At 46.9% G+C, this 19,947-nt stretch overlaps 1 protein-coding gene across 1 annotated transcript in view; it reads right to left on the bottom strand.

The window, feature by feature from the left end:
• Nucleotides 1-1,009: 1,009 nt before the first annotated feature.
• The window catches only part of Slc38a1 (solute carrier family 38 member 1), a 64,655-nt gene continuing 45,717 nt past the window's right edge, over nucleotides 1,010-19,947 (bottom strand). The window contains exons 5-16 of the mRNA XM_059247384.1: nucleotides 17,957-18,030; nucleotides 15,945-16,037; nucleotides 15,571-15,652; nucleotides 13,821-13,903; nucleotides 11,935-11,993; nucleotides 11,711-11,821; nucleotides 10,154-10,233; nucleotides 7,774-7,874; nucleotides 5,824-5,945; nucleotides 5,172-5,313; nucleotides 4,980-5,077; nucleotides 1,010-3,248 (exon numbers count right to left, since the gene is read on the bottom strand). Coding sequence (XP_059103367.1) covers nucleotides 3,147-3,248; nucleotides 4,980-5,077; nucleotides 5,172-5,313; nucleotides 5,824-5,945; nucleotides 7,774-7,874; nucleotides 10,154-10,233; nucleotides 11,711-11,821; nucleotides 11,935-11,993; nucleotides 13,821-13,903; nucleotides 15,571-15,652; nucleotides 15,945-16,037; nucleotides 17,957-18,030 — 1,147 coding nt within the window. The 3' untranslated portion in view covers nucleotides 1,010-3,146. The remainder of the gene's footprint in view (nucleotides 3,249-4,979; nucleotides 5,078-5,171; nucleotides 5,314-5,823; nucleotides 5,946-7,773; nucleotides 7,875-10,153; nucleotides 10,234-11,710; nucleotides 11,822-11,934; nucleotides 11,994-13,820; nucleotides 13,904-15,570; nucleotides 15,653-15,944; nucleotides 16,038-17,956; nucleotides 18,031-19,947) is intronic.

Below are 19,947 nucleotides of genomic sequence, written 5' to 3'. Positions count from 1 at the left end.
GGTCTCAAAGCTGGCACCTGGGAGAAGCTCTGACGTCAGTGGCCGAGAAGGAGGTGGGTGAACTCTAGGAGCGAAAGGCTGCCACAGAACTGGAAGCAGCCAGGCCAAGCTTGACAGTTTCAGAGCAAACAAAAGGTGGTAGCTAAGGAATCCCTCTTCCTCCTCCACCACCACCTTACCAGCAGGGTTTTGAACTTAGTTCCTCTAACGTTGCAGGAGCCCAGGCTGCAGGCCACTGTGGCAGAGACGAGCAGTCTGGATTCCACAGCAACAGGCTGTGGCTTTCTCTCGGTGACTTGGATTCCTCCCTCCCCCCTCCCCCCAAACCCCACCTCCATTCTCTCTGGGGATTTGGCTCTTCTGCAGTCCTGTCACACTATGCCATTTCAGCTCGACTCTGGGTCTGGCAGTCTTCCCCAGCTGCTCTGGGGGCCTCATCCTCACATATAGCCCAGTTACAGAAAATCCATTCCAGGTGACAAAGCTTTGGAATATGTGCTCCCCGTGACCTGGGGACTGCCTGTCCATGCCTAAAAGATGGGTGTTCTTTCTGCATACACTCTGCTAACTACTTCTAACCAGCAACACTAAGCTAGGAATCTACAGTAGTCTGTGTGACACTAGCCAGAGAACAGTTCTTTACCCAAAGGATGGAACTGGCCCTGGTCAGCAGTGTGAAGATCCTATGTGCCAAAGGAAAGCACTGCTTCCTGTGGCAAAGGCCTACTACTCCCGAGTCTACTCATTGAGCAGGAAAATGTCTATTGCATTTGACTGTGCTGTTCTACCTAACATCTGTGATACAGGTATGTTTTGGCTACCAGTTCATTATTCTGAGCAAGAGTAAGAGGAGTATACAGGGAATACCACAGACACCATGGGATTAATCTGTGGTACCTGACAAATGACAGTGAGGTCTATAACATTCAAACAAACTCAGGTACACACATAAAGGAGCTTAAAAAACAAAACAAAAAACCCCCACATATCACAGACATCAACAACAATGTGCTTCCTGCAAATAAATATACTGTAAATAATACATTAGTTTTACCAACACATAAAATCCAGAGATCCCAAATCACAACACATCCCAGAGTTAATGACGGTTTTTGAATTCACTTCATGAATGTAAAATGAATGAAATGGTTACAGAATGAGGAAAGAGGGTAGAATAGTGGGCAAACTGAATCAATGTATTTTTTAAACAGTGCCAAACAAGCTACATAGGTTGGCGAATCATCTATCATTCTCTGTGACATGGAAAGCATTTCCACAAAGGGCAGAGGCTGCTGTGGGTTTTGCCCTTTTCCTGTCTAGGCCCCTGTGTCCAGCTGCCCAAACTTGACATGGACAGAACTCTGAAACACTAGACCAAGGTGATGACATAATGTAGGAAGTAGCTTTTCCTTCTTCCCCAAGAGGATGGTGGCAGGCACTTGGATGCCTACCTTATCTGTGGGACCTCAGTATATGAAGGGACATCTCTGGGTGTAACTCTCAGGAGATGCCTTCCCAAAGACCTTTGGGGATTTCAGTCAGTAGGAACAGTGTCTACAGCTGAGTGTCTGGGTCCTCTGCTGACTCTCTGTGTCCGATTCTACCTGTCTCCAGGTAAGAAATCTGTGCTCAGTATATATATAATCTGAAAATGCAACCAGAATACACCTGACTGCAGGACAAGCCCTGTCTGCAGAGAGTGGTCACAGAGCCCATGCACTTCCTACTGCAGCCAAGCTATGGGCAGCCATGGGTGTGCCCACCAGCAGGACATGCTGCTCTGGGTTCCCTCGCTGCCACGTCCAAAGCTGTCGTTTCTCTCTGCTCCCCTTGGGAGGGGCCAGGGAGAGAGTACAAGCCACCCTGCCCTCCTGCGTGGGTCACATAGAAGAGGCAGTAACAGGACACACGGGAGAAACACAGATGGAGAAGAGCCACTTGTCTTCCCCAGCAGGGACAAGAGAGGACACAGTGACTTCAGAAGCTCTCCACAAAGACTGTCTCAGAAGGTTTACTTTCAAGATGGGATGGAGAGTTAATGGAGAATAGAAATGAGGCTTATTTAAGGTACAAAAATCCTGTTATTTGTAATAACCTAGATTTATAGATATAAAACACGTCTTTTAAAGACTCCCCTAAAGTAAAGTACCCAGTATAAAAGAGGATGGCCTACCTACCCTCGGTCATCCTTAGGTACACATTATTCTCTGTTGCAAAAAGCTGGTGGACATGACTAAATGCTGCTGGGCATATAAACCAACAAATCTTCTCCCCCTTCAATAATAATGGGTGTAGACTGAGGCTGTCTGCATCGGGAACATTTCCTTAGGCATTTTGGGCAGTCTCATTCGTCACTAGGGGGGCCATGGGACCCCACGCAGGTGACTCAGCCTAGAGTAACTGTGATACCAGATGACAAGGGGGGGAAAACAAGACTTCATTTGTGATCTCTCCCAAATGCACATTTTAATATCTTCCCACAAGTGCCGTGCCCACCCCTTCCCAGCCACAGACACTCCCAGGAAATAGCTCCATGTGGGAGCATGATGGAGTACCATCAGGTCCAGGACAGCCCATGTTGGGTGATCAGAGCCGCCTCAAATATTGGGCATGCTCAGATGCAGCAATGGCACTCAAGTGTCTCTCAAAGGATTACCCCTGTGTGCTATGTTAACCAAAATAGGCAAAGGATTTGTGAAACCTTTTTTTTTTCCTGAAACCTTTTTTTTTCTGTAAAGCAAAATAAATATATACAATTCAAGATTATTTTCTCTTCTAAAAAGATACAGATAGCGTGAGCAGGAACATCAGTAGGAAAACGATTTCAGAACCTTGGTGTCTAACAAATGAATACACCTGATGATCATGTTTTCAAAGTTCTAAGAGACTAAGCAGAAGCCACAAAACACAGTAAGGAGAGGGAAATATTGGTGACGGCATGAAATCTGCAAAAGATAAAATCCACCGTCCCTACGTGGATGTCCCGGGAGGCCACAGTCATGCTGGAAGCGGGTCTCCGTGTCACAACCCCGGTGTTGTTGTGTGCCTCTCTGTCTGTCCGTAAACTCGCAAAAGAAGTGGCAAAGGATTGCTGATGGGCGGTGAAGAGATGGGCGGGAGCAGGTGCTGGCTTTCCCCGGCTGGTCTCAGTGGCCATCGTCACTGCCAGATGAGCAAGCCCAGTCGTAGATGACCAGCGGGATGCTGATCAAGGAGAACAGGACCCCCAGCGCCAAGAAAAGGGCCGCCTGCAGGACAAAACACGGGTTATTTCTGGTGTAGCCAACCTTTTCCATGTGTACCCGGAGGAGGAAGAGTAGAACTCTCTGCTCTCCTCCTTTGTGCCCCGGGGTTTTTGGGAGTTCATTACAACCGTGGCTGAACTTTGAAGACTTTCTTCTAAAACTGGGGGAATGTGGTCCTGCAAGGATGGGTGAAGGGCAAGCAGCCCTGGTCCTCTACACTTTACACTTTGTCATCTGGGTCACCTCGGGTGTGTCCACGCTACAAATGACTGGGTCTCCTTAAGACTTCCTCTCTAAAAAGATTACAACCTAATGAGCCGGGTGTGGTAACACACGCCTTTAGTCTCAGCACTCGGGAGGCAAGGGCAGGCAGATCTCTGTGGGTTCCAGGCTAGCCTGGTCTATATAGGAGTTCCAAGCCAGCCATGGAAATATATCTAGGCCATTTTGTTGGCCATTACCTACCAACCCTCAATGTTCCTGAGAAGCAAATGTTTCTGTTGGTAAGAGTGTAACACATGTTGACTTGATCTCATTGTATCCGGGAACAGGGCAAAACTAAGTTACTTGAAAGGTTGATGAAGGTCACAAATGGATCAGACAGTCCAGCACCCGGGAAATATTAGCTTACACATAGCTTGGCCTTGATGTCGAACTTTGCCGGGGTGGGGTGGAGGGCTCTTGAGAGCCAGGGGCTGGCCTGAAAACTGGAGGGGAGACAGAGCTAAGGAAAGGATGGTAAGTGGTGGGGCTGGTGGGTCTAACACTCTGCTCTTCCTAGCCAAACAGAGCTCCCATTCAGCACACTTTGGGAGACCCAGTTTTACTTTGGGAGCAGGACTGGAGAACCTAGAGAACTCGAGGACAACAGGACTCTGCTATTTGTAGCTTTCGTCTGAGGGGGTTTCACTACCCTGTGAGGACTCTCCGCATAGGGCTAGAGGATTTGGGACTCATGGCTTTAAGTCTCTTGGGGAACTGGGGTTCTACCAGCATTAACCCCGCTCCAAAGTGCACAGTGAACAGACTCTTGTTTGCCTCTCCTCTGGGTCCCTAGACTAGGGTGACGTAGGTGACTGCAGGGCCTGCGTATCTGGGAGGCAGCTGAGAAGCCTTCTCCAAGGCCAAGCAAAAAGATACTCCAGACAGGACTGAGCCCTTCTACCCCTGTTCCCCTCGCTCTCCAAGCACACCACCCTCAACGTGTCCTTGAATGTCACCAGATCCACAAGCAACGATCCCAACACAGAAAGGCAGTTCTGAATCCACATCTGCTTGCTCCAAAGCACCCGTCAGATCATGAAAAGACCCTCTGTGCTAACTCCCGACACTTTGTATGTAACACATCGCCTGTGCCCTGAGCTGTGCAAGGGAGGCACGTGGTAAGAAGCCGTCCGGGAACGGTAGATAGCATCAAAATCTTCTGAGTGCTTGTGCACTTCCCGTCTCGCTAAAGACAAGGCGCTACTCTCCAGAGACGCCGGGGTGCAAACATCCATTCCTCAGCTGGCCGTGCCCGGGGTGAGAACACAGGCAAGGCCCACTCAGAGCCACAACTGGGAAAGCTACTGTGAGGATGGAAAGGGTCCAGATTTGAAGCTCTGGCTCTCCCCAGGGGAAATCTAAGGGGTTGATGCTCCCTTCGACGTGGGCAACGTGAGGAGACCGTTACCTGCAAGTCTAGCTGGGAGACTGACTAACCAGAAATATTAGAGTGGCTGGCAAGAGACATACCCAGATCCGTTGAGTGCCTTTGTCTCCGTCCTGGTTTGTGATTTTTAGGTAAAGTGACGACGGGAGAATGAAGATGAGCATATTAGCAGATGTTACTCCTGTAAACGGAGGAGACAATCGTTCAGGGCCGTTATTTCCAAGCTTTAACCATAAGCGGCTCCCTTGTGCCGTAAAGCGACCAGACCACCGTACCTACGACTCCAAATATATCCTTCATGGAGGGAATGAAGATGACCAACAAGTTGATAATCACCAAGAGTATGACGGTCACCAAGACGTGGCGGCACAAGTGGAACTTGGTCTTCTTGGCCAGTTCAAATAAGGACGAGCGAACCTGCAGGGAAAGCAGAAACCCCCGAGGGCTCCAGGCGTTTGCCGACCCTCCGCTCTCAGCGGAAAGCTGAATTATTTACTGGTGCATGGAATTTGTCAAGAGTTTTCTTAACGCTCGGCAAACTTAGAGCTGGCGTAACAGTCTGAAGGTATATGGGGGCTTGACTCCAACTGTTAGGCTCCTCCTGTATGACCCAGTAAGCTTTCCTTTTGGGTGGGCTAATATCCACCTGGGTGGTCTCTGCGGTAAGGTGAGACAGAGAGGCAGCCACTCTATCGGTATTCTTGTAAAAAGAGGAAGATGAGAATGGGGGGATCCAGCCCCTCCACGCTACGCTAACGTAAGGATCCCACTCGCTGCCTACGAGGTAGAGACTTGGGCTGAGCCAAGTGTTGATCGATGACCAGAAAGGCCACCTACGGCGGGCCTTCTCTGGAAACTGGATCCTGGCGTCAGAAAGGAAGTCCAGAGGCCAGCGTTTCTCCTGTTACCCCGAGGCCCTTTACTTACCGTGAAGAATAAGACGGGCACGGTGAGGATGACGGCCACGATGACAGCCAGCCGCACGGTCAGGATGAGAATGTCGCCCTTGTGAATGTCGTACTTGTGAAGGAGGTCTGACTGCACCTTTTCTGAAACGAAGGAGCGTCAGAGGGCTTTTAAAGGCAACTGGAGCATTGCTTAACAACGACAGCTCCCCTAAGCAGCCAAGCCTCCATAAAGAGCAACGAGGGGCAAGGCTTGGAAGCGTCTACTACAACAATCTAGAAATTCAAGTGAGATACGGTTACTGCACATGCACTGTTAGCTAAAAGGGGTCTGAAGTCACCACTAGACAGACAAAGCTGCCTGGTGTGGAAGGCCTCATTTGTGCTAACACACACACACACACACACACACACACACACACACACACACACACACACACGGGAAGCCTAAAGCCCTTTGTACCTGACTTTCCACACTGGGAGCTCATACCAAAGACTGCCCATCTCCCTGCAGGAACTATGAGCCACACAAACATCTCTCCTTCCATCTCGCTCGCTCCCTGTAACTCAACTTTCCAGGGGCCAAGCAGCAGAGGGTAAGTCAGTCAACCACCCTAGGGAGCGAATCTCCCCTTCATGTTCATGGCTCTCACAAAACCGTCTTTAGTGCCCGGGCTCCTTGGATCCTCCTCCACTCCCAACTGTAAGAAGTGTCATTTCAAAGGCTGTGGATCCTGTGATGGCAAAGGCTCACTCTCTTGACAAGTGCCTGCCCCCTTGTGACTCTCTCCCTCCAGGGCTTCCCCCTACACCTGTTCTCAAGGTTGTGGGCAAGGAATTCAGACTGTAACCAGTCTCTGTCCACTTCTGAAACAGGACTGGAGATTACAGTAAAAATCTCTTTAGATTTAATTTTCTTTACTTGAAATGCATATCTATCAATAGCTGAGCTGTCACCCCCTAATCGTACAAAAGGACCCAGTGTTCTACTACAGGTGACAAAATGAATATACAAAGAGGACTCCTAACGGAACAAGGTGACTCAGGCCTCGACTATCAGCTCTCCTCTCTCCCCTCACCCACCAGCCCTGTGACGCGAGAAACCTCCTCCTAACAGCATTTCTACTAAAACGAAAGGCAGTGGTTATGAACTCCTCAGGCAGGTACCATCCTCTAGTGCTTATGAAATCAATAACCTTTCTTCCAAGCTGAACTAATCTGTACATGTGTTTAGATTTTGTTTATTTTTATGGTGTGTGTGTTGGGGGAGTCCTAACGAAGCATTTAATAGAAAAGACGGTAAAGTCAACTTCAATCGTTCTTACACTACTATTAAGGGTTACACAAAGCTGCAGGGTCATCGCATGAGACGCCAGGGCAGGAAAAGCCACCACTACCCCGACAGGGTCAGCAGCACAGACGGAACACACTTTCTTTCTCAGCGTTCATTGCTAAGTCACCGCTGTCCTTCGCTGTGGGGCACCAAGTCCCAGCGAACAATTAGCTGCTTTATTTTTAATTAACGCTGAGTGTCAGGAGTGTGGGCTCGGCTTTTTTTCTCACTTTCGGCTTCTCTCTCTCTCTCTCTCTCTCTCTCTCTCTCTCTCTCTCTCTCTCTCTCTTCTATTAATGGAATCCGACCCAATTTTCAGTGTCAAGTAGGAAAGCCTTCTCTGATGTCATTTTAAATTTTCCTAAGATGGCATGCTTCTAAAATACAATTTCTCTGAAGAAGAAAAAGCTCGAGAAGAAAATATATTATTTCTCAGTGATTATTCTATTGTGCAGCCTGAATGAGTATGGAAGGAGCCATCGCCCTTTGCTATGAGGAAATAAAAAAACACCATGAAACAAAACAGAAAACGTAGACCCTTTCGTTGTACCCTTTGGCTTCAATGTGAAGTGACTTCAGTATTGGTTTTTCCTGTTATTTTTAAATACAGACAGGCACTCACCAGGGGAAGTTACTTACCATAAAATGTCAAGTACCCAAAGATGGCGGTCAGGAAGTACATCACAAACATGGCAAAGAAGGAAATATTGGAAACCATCTGCATTTTTTTCTGTGATCGGCTAAAAACAAAGACCAAGGAATTAAAAAATATATATTGCTGATTCAAATTGACAGAGTTCAACCTGAGCCAGAGACTAGCTTAAGTTCCCTCCTCTCGGGCTGGTATATTCCCTGACCAGCTCAGCTGACCCCCTGAGTGATGTGGTTTTTAGATAATTCTTTAATAACAAATGGGTGCTTGCAGGCAGCGTCTAGCCCTGGATAACTCAGGAGTGCCCTTCCAGGTGCTTTTTAAAACATAGCCACTTCTTATCTGGAAGGTGGAATTTTTAAAAAATATTTGATTTCCCATGCTGCAGAAAAATTTCTGTACCATGAACAGAAAGATTCAAGTGTTGTTCTCCCAGTCTCGGAGGTAGAACCTGACCCCAGGTCTGCTGTATGGGTCCTGCTCAGCCTGGCTCAGCCTCAGGGCCACAGCTGCGCTTTGCCTACCTCTGAGGAGTCAAGAGGTCTCGGCTCAGAGGGTGGCAGGCCCTGGCTCTCAGATCAGGCTTCATGACCCTTCAAGCTGGCCCGCTCAAACAGCGACTCTACAACCTGTGTGGCTCTGTGCCAGTCACAGCATCCGGTTAGGCTGGCGGATAGCTGAGGTGTCATGGGGAGTCTGGAGAACAGGAACACTGGGAGAGTCACAAACCAAATACTGATCCTCAACTGAATATGTATATATATACATAAAGATACACTTAAATTCTCTAAGTTTAGGGCCATCGGGGAAGAACAAGGTGTGTATACATAGAGGAAGGCACTTCAAAATTTAGCCGTGTGTCAGTTAAATAGGAAAGATAAAGACTGAACAGGAAACTCAGTGCCATGTGCTAAGGATACATCAAAATGGGAACAAGCAGCATATTACACCCTTCTTCTGAACTGAAGACTACGGGGGTGACAACCTTTACGTAGTGTGGGTCTAGTGGGATGAAAGGAGAACACTCAAGGAATTCAGAAGCAGGCCTTTAGCCCTCTCTGAGACAACGAAGAAGATAAGGCCACCGGAAGGCAGTGTGGTAGCGTACTACCAGGGACGCTGAGACAGGGGGATTGTGAGCTTGAGGGTAGCCTGGGCTTCCTAATAAGCAAGATCCTGACTTAAAAACAACAAATTCACTTACAAAACAACCCCGAGTAAGCAAAACTCAGTGTAGATAGTTGAACTCCTAAATAACACGGTGTTTAGAGAAAAAAACTAGCTAAAAAGCCCACGTTTGGGAATCGGGGGTGCCAGGAGGGGACTTGGTGGCTAAGGGCACCTGCTGTGTAAGCAGAACGGCTTGAATTCAGGTTCCCAGACACCAAGTGAAAAGCTGGCCTAACAGAGCATGCCTGCCTGAACCCCAGTGCTTGGGGGTGGGGGGTGGAGGGTGGGGGGTGGAGGGTGGGGATGGGGTGGGAGCATGCCTGTAACCCCAGTGCTTGGGGGTGGGGGGTGGAGGGTGGGGATGGGGTGGGAGCATGCCTGAACCCCAGTGCTTGGGGGTGGGGGGTGGAGGGTGGGGATGGGGTGGGAGCATGCCTGAACCCCAGTGCTTGGGGGTGGGGGGTGGAGGGTGGGGATGGGGTGGGAGCATGCCTGAACCCCAGTGCTTGGGGGTGGGGGGTGGAGGGTGGGGATGGGGTGGGAGCATGCCTGTAACCCCAGTGCTTGGGGGTGGGGGGTGGAGGGTGGGGATGGGGTGGGAGCATGCCTGTAACCCCAGTGCTTGGGGGTGGGGGTGGAGGGTGGGGATGGAGTGGGAGCATGCCTGTAACCCCAGTGCTTGGGGGGTGGGGAGTGGAGGGTAGGGGGTGGAGGGTGGGGATGGGGTGGGAGCATGACTGTAACCCCAGTGCTTGGGGGTGGGGGATGGAGGGTGGGGATGGGGTGGGAGCATGCCTGTAACCCCAGTGCTTGGGGGTGGGGGATGGAGGGTGGGGTGGGAGGGTGGAAGGTGGTACTTGCTGGCTGCCAACTTAGTTAGATTCTGTCTCAAGGGAATAAGATAGGGACCATGACAGAACCTGAGTGTGTGCAAGTGTGGTGCCCGTACAACCACACACACACACACACACACACACACACACACACAAATAACTAATTAAGGCTACATGGCTTGTCGCTTTCTTACTTATAGCTAAAAATATTGCAGATTTCAGAGTTTCCTTAACACAGAGCTTGCTCAAGAATGCAGCAAACATGGACACGGGTGAGGAATCCCTGTCTACTCTCACACAGAACTTGGCCGTTAGTAGGAGGTGGGCAATAAAGGACGAGGCATGAAAACGCAACGGATCTTACTCTTTGAGCTCGCTGTAGATCGGCAGGACAGATGGGTGGCAGACAAACGCAAACGCAATGGTGGGCAGAGCATACACCGTCTATTCGCAGGGAAAAAGAAGACGTTCAGGAGAGACATTTCTACGACAAAAATGACACAGCCGTCGTATTCCTGAGCCGTCATATTCAGCCTGTTTCCCCAGGATCCTGGGATGACGAGGTTATTGGGAGGGTTTTGGTCCCCAAATGAAAGCAGCTTTCCCACAAAGGTTCATCTAGTGGAGCCACAGGGCCCTTCGGACAGAAGGGCTTTGGACCCGGCCCCCAGGGTGAGCGTCAAACATCCCAGCACATCTGCGCCATGTTCCCATGTTCGTGCCGCAGTAGCCCGGTACTCGGGTCTGTATGGCAACCGACAGCAAAGGGCAGGGCATTGCTATTCTCCGACGTCCTTCACTAACTGAGGTGACTTGCCCACTACATACTTAAAAAGAAGGCATCTAAGTTGAGCACAGTGGCGCACGCCTTCAATCTCTGCACTCGGGACCCAGAGGCAGGCAGATCCCTGAGTTCAAGGCCAGCTTAGTCTACATATTGAGTTCTAGGACAGCCAGGGATACATAGTAAGACCCTGTCTCAATAAATAGATAAATAAACAAACAAATACATAAATAAATAGATAAACAAAAAAAGACGATATCTAGAAAAAAATTAGTCCCACAGCTTACTACTTTGGCTTTTTTTTTTAGAATCAATAAAGAAAGAGATCTATTAATTTTCTTGGAAGAGATATTTTTTAAACAGCCAAACCCAGCTGCTCCTGCTTCTCCTCCTCTTCTTCTTCTTCTTCTTCTTTTTTTTTGTTTTTTTCAAGACATGGTTTCTTTGTATAGTCCAGGCTGTCCTCTAACTCAGAGATCCACTTGCCTCTGCCTCCCACATCCTGGGATCAAAGGTGCCCAGCTTCTTAAACAAAAACAAAACCAAAAACACCCGAGAGAAAGAAAGTTTCCCTTTCCAGTAACATATGGCATGCTCTAACTGTACCAGGCACCTTCCAGTGGGAACCCTGAGATACAAACACAGGACCCTCATTTTCATGCGGGCAGTTGGAAGCCCCCCTGAGGATTCCAACCTGTATGACTGAATGCAGAGGTTGCTACTGTCTCCCAGGCTGCTAACTGAACCCCAACAGTATGAAGGTCTTCAGAGTGCCCATCTGTGGTGTTCACTCCAACACCTCTACACAGCAGCAGTGGGCTGAGGGCATGATGAATCAAAGCCCAAGGCAGCGCCACAGAGGAAGAGAGATGTGGAGACCACTACCCAGAGAGACTGTCCTAAACCAGATAGAGGGTGTGACTTTGAGCGTGTGTGTGTGTGTGTGTGTGTGTGTGTGTGTGTGTGTGTGTGTGCAATAGTGCTGTGTGTTTCTCAAAGGTATATGAATGGATTGTAAAATACAGAGGAACAGTGTTGTGTCTTCTCTTGAAGATGAATATATCCTAACAGGTGATTACAACAAGCACAAGAAATATTGCCCTTAATAAAAATGCTCATGTTTGTTTTTAAACTTACCTTTGAGTTGAAGGTAACGTATTTTGGCGTACACATGTCAGTTACATTGGCACTTATTGTTGAGTTTTGTTCTACATTCATGCATGGAATTTGAAATTTCTTGTAGATAACCTGGTATTGAGAAACGCAATCAACGGAGATTGTATTAAGACCAAATCATGAATAACTATTACAGCATTTTGAATAACATCAGAACCACAGGAATTGCTTCAATCAGAACTTACCACTATTAGGAAAAAAACCATACAGCTCAAGGAAAATCCACTAGTGTAGCCAAGATACCCTTTTTAAAAAGAAAAAAAAATATCAATTACTATTTTATTAATATAATTATGAATAGTTATTATTAAAAATATCAATTACTTGTACATATTGCTTTAAGCATAGTTTGGGACCTCAACAATATGCCTACATATCCATATGAAAACAAGATGTATCATTTCGTAGTGCTATTTTATTTGGCACAAAGAATAATAATAGTAGGGCTTTGAATAAAAGCATTATATTTGGCATTTTGATTCCAGGCATCCCTGGCACATTCTAGGACACAGATCTCAGCATCTGGGAAGAAGGAGCCTCCCAGTTTCGGCCCTCTATCTGTGTGGGTGTCTCTAGTGCTAAACCTTCTTACTCCTTGCCCCTCTCCCCAGCCTTTCCTGTGCACCTACTGTGGGAATCCTGAATGTTACTGATAAACTTCTCTCTCAATAAGAGGCCAACACAGGCAGACGTGAGCTTCTGGGAACAAACAGAGCAGTGGTTCTCAACCTTCCTAATGCTGTGACCCTTTATCATAGTTCCTCATGCTAAGGGGACCCCCAACCATAAAAATTATTTTCGTTGCTACTTCATAACTGTAATTTTGCTACTGTTATGAATCATAATGTAAATATCTGTGTGTTTAATGGTCTTAGGTGATCCCAGTGAAAGGAGTCTTTGCTCCTCCCAAGAGGTCACTACCCACAGGTTGAGAACCACTGAAACAGAGCATTTGAGGGTCTCACTCCTCTTGGAATGCCAGGGAAAGGTGGTTACCACAACCTCCATGATGGCAGATGGCCTCCCAGGAGCTACATTATTCTTAGTCCCCAGGCAAGGGCCGTTCTCTATACTAACTAGAGGGACAGAAAAGCCTACAGAAATCCAGAGAACAGAAAAATAAGTAGTTAAGAAAATCTACTTATAAACTTCATATACACTGTGCAGCTCTGATAAATCTTAGCTAAACCAAAACCAAAAAAAAAAAAAAAAAATCAAAACCTTCTGCGAATCATGATTATTTTTGAGAGAACATCAATCCAAACTTTTGCCTTGAATTAGCCCAGATTTTAAAAATGCAGATTAGAGCCTTAGGAGAGATGGAAATCCGGCCTCATTATTCACTGTATGAAATTCCCATAATTCCAGGCATGCTTATCTCCAAATATAAGCGTAGAAACGAATGTCAGAACCAAATGGATGACTTGGAGATCGTCCGCCATTTTTTTACTTTACATTTCTCTCTCTCTCCCTTTGGTGGGTGAAGTCACCGAGACTGGCTGGCTGCACTCTGAACTGAACTGTCATTTGTAACTTGTGCTCTGCCTTGATCTTAGATTTGAAATCTCTGAGAATGAATGACCAGAATATTAAACACCACAGACCAGCCAAGGTGGGAAGATTTTGAGTTTCAGACTTGAAAGGGAGACCCTGTTTTCGGAACTCACAGGAAGTAGGGTGGGGTATAAGTCAGTAGTAGAGCACTTGGGTAGCATGCCCAAAGCCCCGAGTTTGATCCCCAAAACCACGGAACAAAAAAGAACGGAACTTTCTAGGGGAATTCCATTTTCTGGACTTTTCTTAAGGCAGTCTGTAAGCCGTGCTATTGAAAACACTAAGAATCTATTCCAGTCCCAGAACCGCCATCCTCTGAGTTCTGGCTCAGGGAAGGGGCTCAGGAAAGCCACATCATGTTTTCAATCTCACATTAACATCAGGCCTCATTAAGAGATGCAATTTATGATTTATTTTGTTATTATCCTACTGAAGGCAGGCAAAGGTGTTCGTTTTCTAATGGTTTGGATTCATCTGGAAGCAGAGAGCCCGAGATAAAGGCCGGATCTTTGCTCACCCAGGTTCTTCAAGAGACACAGCGGGAGAATTATACCAAAGGTTACCATCACAACCAGGACACGACCATCGACGTACCAGGCTCTGAAAGGCATGGAAGTGGCTAGGTTACAGTCTCCAATTAGAAAGTGACATTGCTTCCCTCAAATGTAAAATTTCACTATGCATCTTAATGATTTTTCAGTCACTGCCTTTTATTATTTTCTTTTTTTTTATTTTTTTATTTTATTTTTTATTTTTTTTTATTTATTTTGTATACAGCATGTATGACCAGAAGAGGGCACCAGATCTCATTACAGATGGTTGTGAGCCACCATGTGGTTGCTGGGAATTGAACTCAGGACCTCTGGAAGAGCAGTCAGTGCTCTTAACCTCTGAGCCATCTCTCCAGCCCTATTATTTTCTTTTTGAGGACTATTCACCAAATACTTTAACCCACCGCTACTTGACTACCCGCCTCATCCTCATGTGACTAACGGAGGGGGCACGTCCCCTCCTGTCTCCCATTGGCTACACGTGGCATTCCTAGGAATTATTTATGCGGCTTCAAAGCCACTTCGTATGTGGCATTCTGTCAGATTACAACTTGTCCTATCAATTATTTAAAGAGAAAGTCCCCTTTGTTTTGTTTGGATGGTACCAGCAAGAACGGCGTCACCACAGGTAGGCATCCCTCCCTCCCCGAGCCTTTGGATTTGACCTTGAATAGATCACGGGGAACTACAGCTTTTACAGTTTCCCGTGAGGGAAGATGGAGAGACTGAGGCTGTCAAGGACTCTCAGATGAGGGGTCAAACATAATGCTGTGCCAAATGTTGCGGGCAGCGCTTCCTGGGGTGAGCTACATTGCGAATGATGTCAGTTCATGCAAATTTTGCTCCCAAAATGCCATGGACTTCCTTTAAAAAAGAAGGCAGGGTTTTCTCTTTCTTTCTTTCTTTCTTTCTTTCTTTCTTTCTTTCTTTCTTTCTTTCTTTCTTTCTTTCTTTCTTTCTTTCTTTTTTCTTCCTTCCTTCCTTCCTTCCTTCCTTCCTTCCTTCCTTCTTCTTTGTATATCCTACTTCTGTGTTTAAAATATTCCATATGTATTCTCTTTCACAGTACGTAGATACAGAGTCCAGGCTCCCTACCATTTTCAGGGTGACACACAGTTAAGTGACTCTATGCTTCTTCCATTTATAGTGCCACCCCCCACCCCCCGCCCCCCACCCCCCACCCCAAGAAAAGAAAAACAGGCTTAGGAACATTTTATTTCTAAAACTTTCATAAAACAAAACTTGGCCATCCTTCATTTAAGCCAGGGGTTCTCAACCTTCCTAATGCTGCGACCTTTAACACAGTTCCTCATGCTGTGGTGACCCCCAACCATACAGCTGTTTATTATCATTATTATTTACTTTTTTTGTTTCATTTTGAGACAGGGTTTCTCTCTGTAGCTCTGGCTGTCCTGAAATCTACTCTGTAGACCAGGCTGGCCTCGAATACACAGAGATCCACCTGCCTCTGCCTCTCAAGTGCTGGGATTAAAGGCGTGCGCCACCACCACCACCGGGCATATTATTTATGTATGCATGTGTGTATGCATACATTTATTTATCTAAATATTGGACATGCAGGATATTTGATATGCGACCCCTGTGAAAGTGTCATTTGACACCTCCAAAGGGGTCGTGACCCACAGGTTGAAAAACACTGGAGCAATTGGTTTCCTTACATCCCACACCAGAAGCAAGAAAAGGTCGAGAGCTTACGAAAATGCCTCCTCCTTTCCCATGAGGAATTTGATGGCGGAAGGAAGTTCGTTTTTTACTATGAAGAGGTAGCTCAGCATGGCTGGAGAATGAGAATGAGAACAAGTTCAGAAAGACAATACCCACGGCTCCTATAACAAGGTTTAGGAGCAGCGGGCAGCTGCTCCAGGCTCACCTTCGGTGAGCACAGGTAACATTAGCTCCGCTGCAGCATCTGACTGCTCCCTCCGCCTCCCTGTCCACGCGCCACGCAGGCTACAGGACTCTGAGTGCCTGAATTACGTTAAATGGCATGTGGACACCCAACCACCAGCACCAGAAAAGCCAGTAACAGCCACGCCCGGCAAAGTCACATGAGAGAAGCAGGCTCTTACCGCCAGTGTTCTGTAGTGAGGTGGCTCCAAAGATCACCAGCTTCCCCGTGGTGCCAAAGACTTGTTCTCCCAGCTTCTCATAAACCATGCAGCCTGTTTACAAATGGAATTCAGCAGTATAAGAAAGGACAAGGCCCCGAGAGTCAAGACAGGGAACATCTCCTTACGCTGGGGGCTACGCTTCACGTGACTTTGAGCCTTTCTCACACTCACACCTCGGCACTAGAAGGGCTAAGGCGCTGTCATCTGAACCACCTTGACATGTCTACATGTCAGACACCAGCACTGTTCCGTTCCTCCTTGGTCATGTTGGCTTCAGAAATATTACAAGGAAAGACTGGGTCATACTGGGTGGGGGAGCACCACATGGACTCCAGGAATCTGCTATGTAATATTAAAATCAAGATTTGATTTTTAAAGGCCCTCGTATTTGAGACCAAAAAAAAAAAAAGATTTCTTCTGAAGGAATGTGCTGCACAGAGTAGGCTAACAGAGAACTGCCTTCTGTTTGAAGTGGGAAGCCCACCCATACTTTGACCCCAACCTGTTTCGCCATCTGAGAGTGACGCCTTCATCTGTAGGGGACAGTGGGTAATGTGGAAGCCCGTAACAGGCCAGAGTGCTAAGGATAAGTGATGGCGGAGCACTCGGCCTTATTAGTTAATTACCAGCTCCAAGGCTCAGGGAACTTCATGGAAGAAGGGTTGGAAGGAACGTGGAGCCAGAGGCTGGGGAGGGGTGTATGTGTGACATGGCACAACTGTCACACCAAGGAACTCGCGGCCGATGTGGCTGTCTGCACAAAACCTGCACAAGACTGGGCCCAGCAACATTTGATGACAAACCGGGAGGTCCCAGGAGGCTCCACTCTTCCCGGGGGGACTGCTGGCAATTGATGATGGGAGGAGGGGTCGTTTTCTTGAGTGGGTGTAGTCCCCCCATAGTTGCCTTTGCTCCAGTAAACAATCCCCCACCGAAACTATTAAATTCAGTGGGCCACAAACAAAAATAAGCAAGGGCGGGCTTGTTGAGAAGGGTTCCAGTTGGAAGGGGTGGAGAAGAGAGGAAAAATGGGGGCAAAACTACCACAATTCACTCTATAAATGCATGAAACTGTCAAACGCTTTTTCAAAACTCGGGAAGTATCTTCATAATATCCCATCGATCCCTCCTGTTTTAAATATAACAATAAACGTAGAACGTCTAATAGTCACTACCTAAGAGTTTTCATCACATGTAAACACAGTTCAAAGACATGCAGCTGCCCAGAGAGAGAAGCAGACAAAACTGCCTGAAGAGAATTTTGGCCGTAGAAAATTCTCAAGTGGCCAACCAGCTCATTTCAATAAACAGTAAATTTTTAAACCAATTCACAAAAAAAAGAAAGAAAGAAAGAAAGAGAGAAAGAAAGAAAGAAAAGAAAGAAAGAAAAGGAAAGAAAGTTTATCCTTCTTGATGGCAGTTCATAATTTCAAAAGGTTCACAAGCAGCAATTTGGGTCAGGCTATAATTAAACCTTTGCTCAACCTCATGTAAGACTAGTGTTTAAAGTAGACAATGGCTAGACCCTGAATTTATTACAAAACATTCCAGTCATCTGTATACAATAGCTGGCCAAGGTGGCTTTAGCTAATGTAAAAGTCAAAGTATTCCAAACACGAGCCAGTGTCTCCAGATAGAAAATAAACACTTCAGGTGTTACATTGCCCAGAAAACTTGAAGTATCCCTGGTAGCATGCTCACTCCCACAATGCCTTGGGAGTAACATTTTCTCCTTGGAATGTGCACAAAAGGGCATAAAAGGCCTGTTTACTTAAGACCTTGGAAGCTATGATAGAAAAACATAGGATCTTTGTTCAAGGTTCACCAAGGCCTAAGGAAACAGTGAAGCCTTTAAAACCAAGTGATCCCAAACTAGAAAAACAGGTACAATTGAGAGATCACTGTAAATGACGCAATACACATTGTCCGTGAGCATCCTGCCTTCAACAAAATTGTACATCTCCGCTTACCCGTTTCCTTGGAACAGATCAATAGTAGGTTTATTGAGTATATAGACAACAACGTCACCGAAGTCAGAAGTATCCTAGAGCAAAGAAAACAAGTATTTAGAAAACACATTTTGGAAGGGCAAAGGTCTCCTTCCGGTTAACATGACTGGTTAGCATCAAGTTAGCTGCCTGCTTAAAATCCTCACAAAAATTCTTCTCACTGGAGTCTAAATGAATGTACCAGTCACCATCTGTGATGTAATTCATAACCCAAGCAGCTCCATGATGAGGACATTCAGGCGACACCACTGTAAGACCAGGTTATGAAAGCAAGCCTTTGTAGCCTACGGCATGAATACTCAAGGGTTACATCCGGGTGGGGAAGGGGTTTTGCAGATGGGGTGGCAGGGAAAGATGTCAGTGACCTTAGGAGAGTGACCATGTGACATCAGCAGACCTGCTTGACTTCCTCTCCCTCTGATCTCTCATGTATGACCCAAAGACACGCCAGATGATGAGGTGACCTATCACTCGGGAGCTATTCCTCAATCTGTGCATCATGCCACTAATTTAATTTTTTTTTCTTTGCACCTGGCTCCTCTTAGATAAATGCATGTGGGGCATTCTCACAATCAAGAACAACATGAGAACAAATTCATGCTTTTGTTTTAGGACACCTGGCTCATTAACAGACCTTTCTCAAGAAAAGGGGTATTTAAAGTGATGTGTGGGGGGAGCGTGTCACACCGAGTATTTCTAAAGCACTTAGGTAAAACAGACATGATAACTGAAAATAAAGTTTGCTTATTTAAAAAAAAAAAGAGAGAGAGAGAGAAGAAAATACAATTCCAGTCCCCAAACAAAACCACCTACTTCCTCCTGCAGGGAACAATGCCTGGCATATATTGGCCCCACCATAGCCTTAGCATAATTAAAAGCAGTTCTTTTCCTAGTAAGTGCTGTTGAGAGGCACTTGGCCCCTCCGGCAGCTCTCCGTGAGCTCAGGCTCCCAAAGCTCCCCCACGGCACACCTGTGGGCCTGCCACTCTGGGGCCAGAGGCTACCTCTTCCGGCCTCTCTCTCCTTCCCAGGGCAGGATGGCTGCGCTCTCGGATTTGGTAGCATTTTGTTTCCCCTGCACACAGCATTGTCTTGGAGAGATGACTAGGGAGTTCACGGTCCCCAGAACTGATGGACTCCAGAAACGGACCCGGAAACAAGAAGGCCAAGTTCCATAGAGGCAAAACAAACCCCAGGAGAAAGAAGAGAAAAAAGTGAACACTGGGAAAAGCTAAACCACCCTGCTGACGGAGGGGGACTGAGGTTATTTATGATGGTTGAGAAAGTGCATTCAAGTTTATATTTATTTGGCAAAGATCCTTGCGTGAAGAGGGTGATGAAGACAGTAAGTCCCTTGTGGTCTATTCTGTCCGAGGGACAGGAAGATACCAAGAGCATTTATTTAACTAACCCAGGAGTTTGTAATGGGATGGGATTTGACTGGTGTTAGGAAAGGGAGGACCAGACAGTCTTCTAAACAAACGACACGTTGAAGAAATGAGCTTTGGGCTTTAGTGAACACCAAGGGCCACTTCTACAAGCACATGTGACAGGCCCAAGGCACAGGGTAACCTGGACTCCCTCGTGTGAACAGGAAAAGTACCAACTCGGGACCTGTTGTGCGCCATTCCTGAATGACATGGACCATGTAGGGGTTCTGCAGGGACCAACCAGGAGTGTAGAGGAGCCATTACCACCCACAGATCCAAGGATGAGGGGTAGAAAGCATAACCTTGTAAGAGAAGGATGCACCTACCCAAAGGGGCCGGTTATTAACATCTAAAGAATGACTTGAGGCATTCTAGGAACACATCTACGTACTCTCTCATCCAATAAAAGAGCACCTGGGACCACACAGCTCTTGCACACAGTTTCCTGTCTCCATTCTGTGAGCCCCATCTCTCTGTAGATGATACTCAGTGGCCTCTAGGAGACAGGAGAGGTGAAGAACC

Source organism: Peromyscus eremicus, chromosome 20 (genome assembly GCF_949786415.1).
Source record: "Peromyscus eremicus chromosome 20, PerEre_H2_v1, whole genome shotgun sequence".
Classification (NCBI taxonomy): Eukaryota; Metazoa; Chordata; class Mammalia; order Rodentia; family Cricetidae; genus Peromyscus; species Peromyscus eremicus.
Note: the sequence above shows the minus strand (reverse complement) of the source record. Positions and strands in the feature narration are given on the sequence as shown.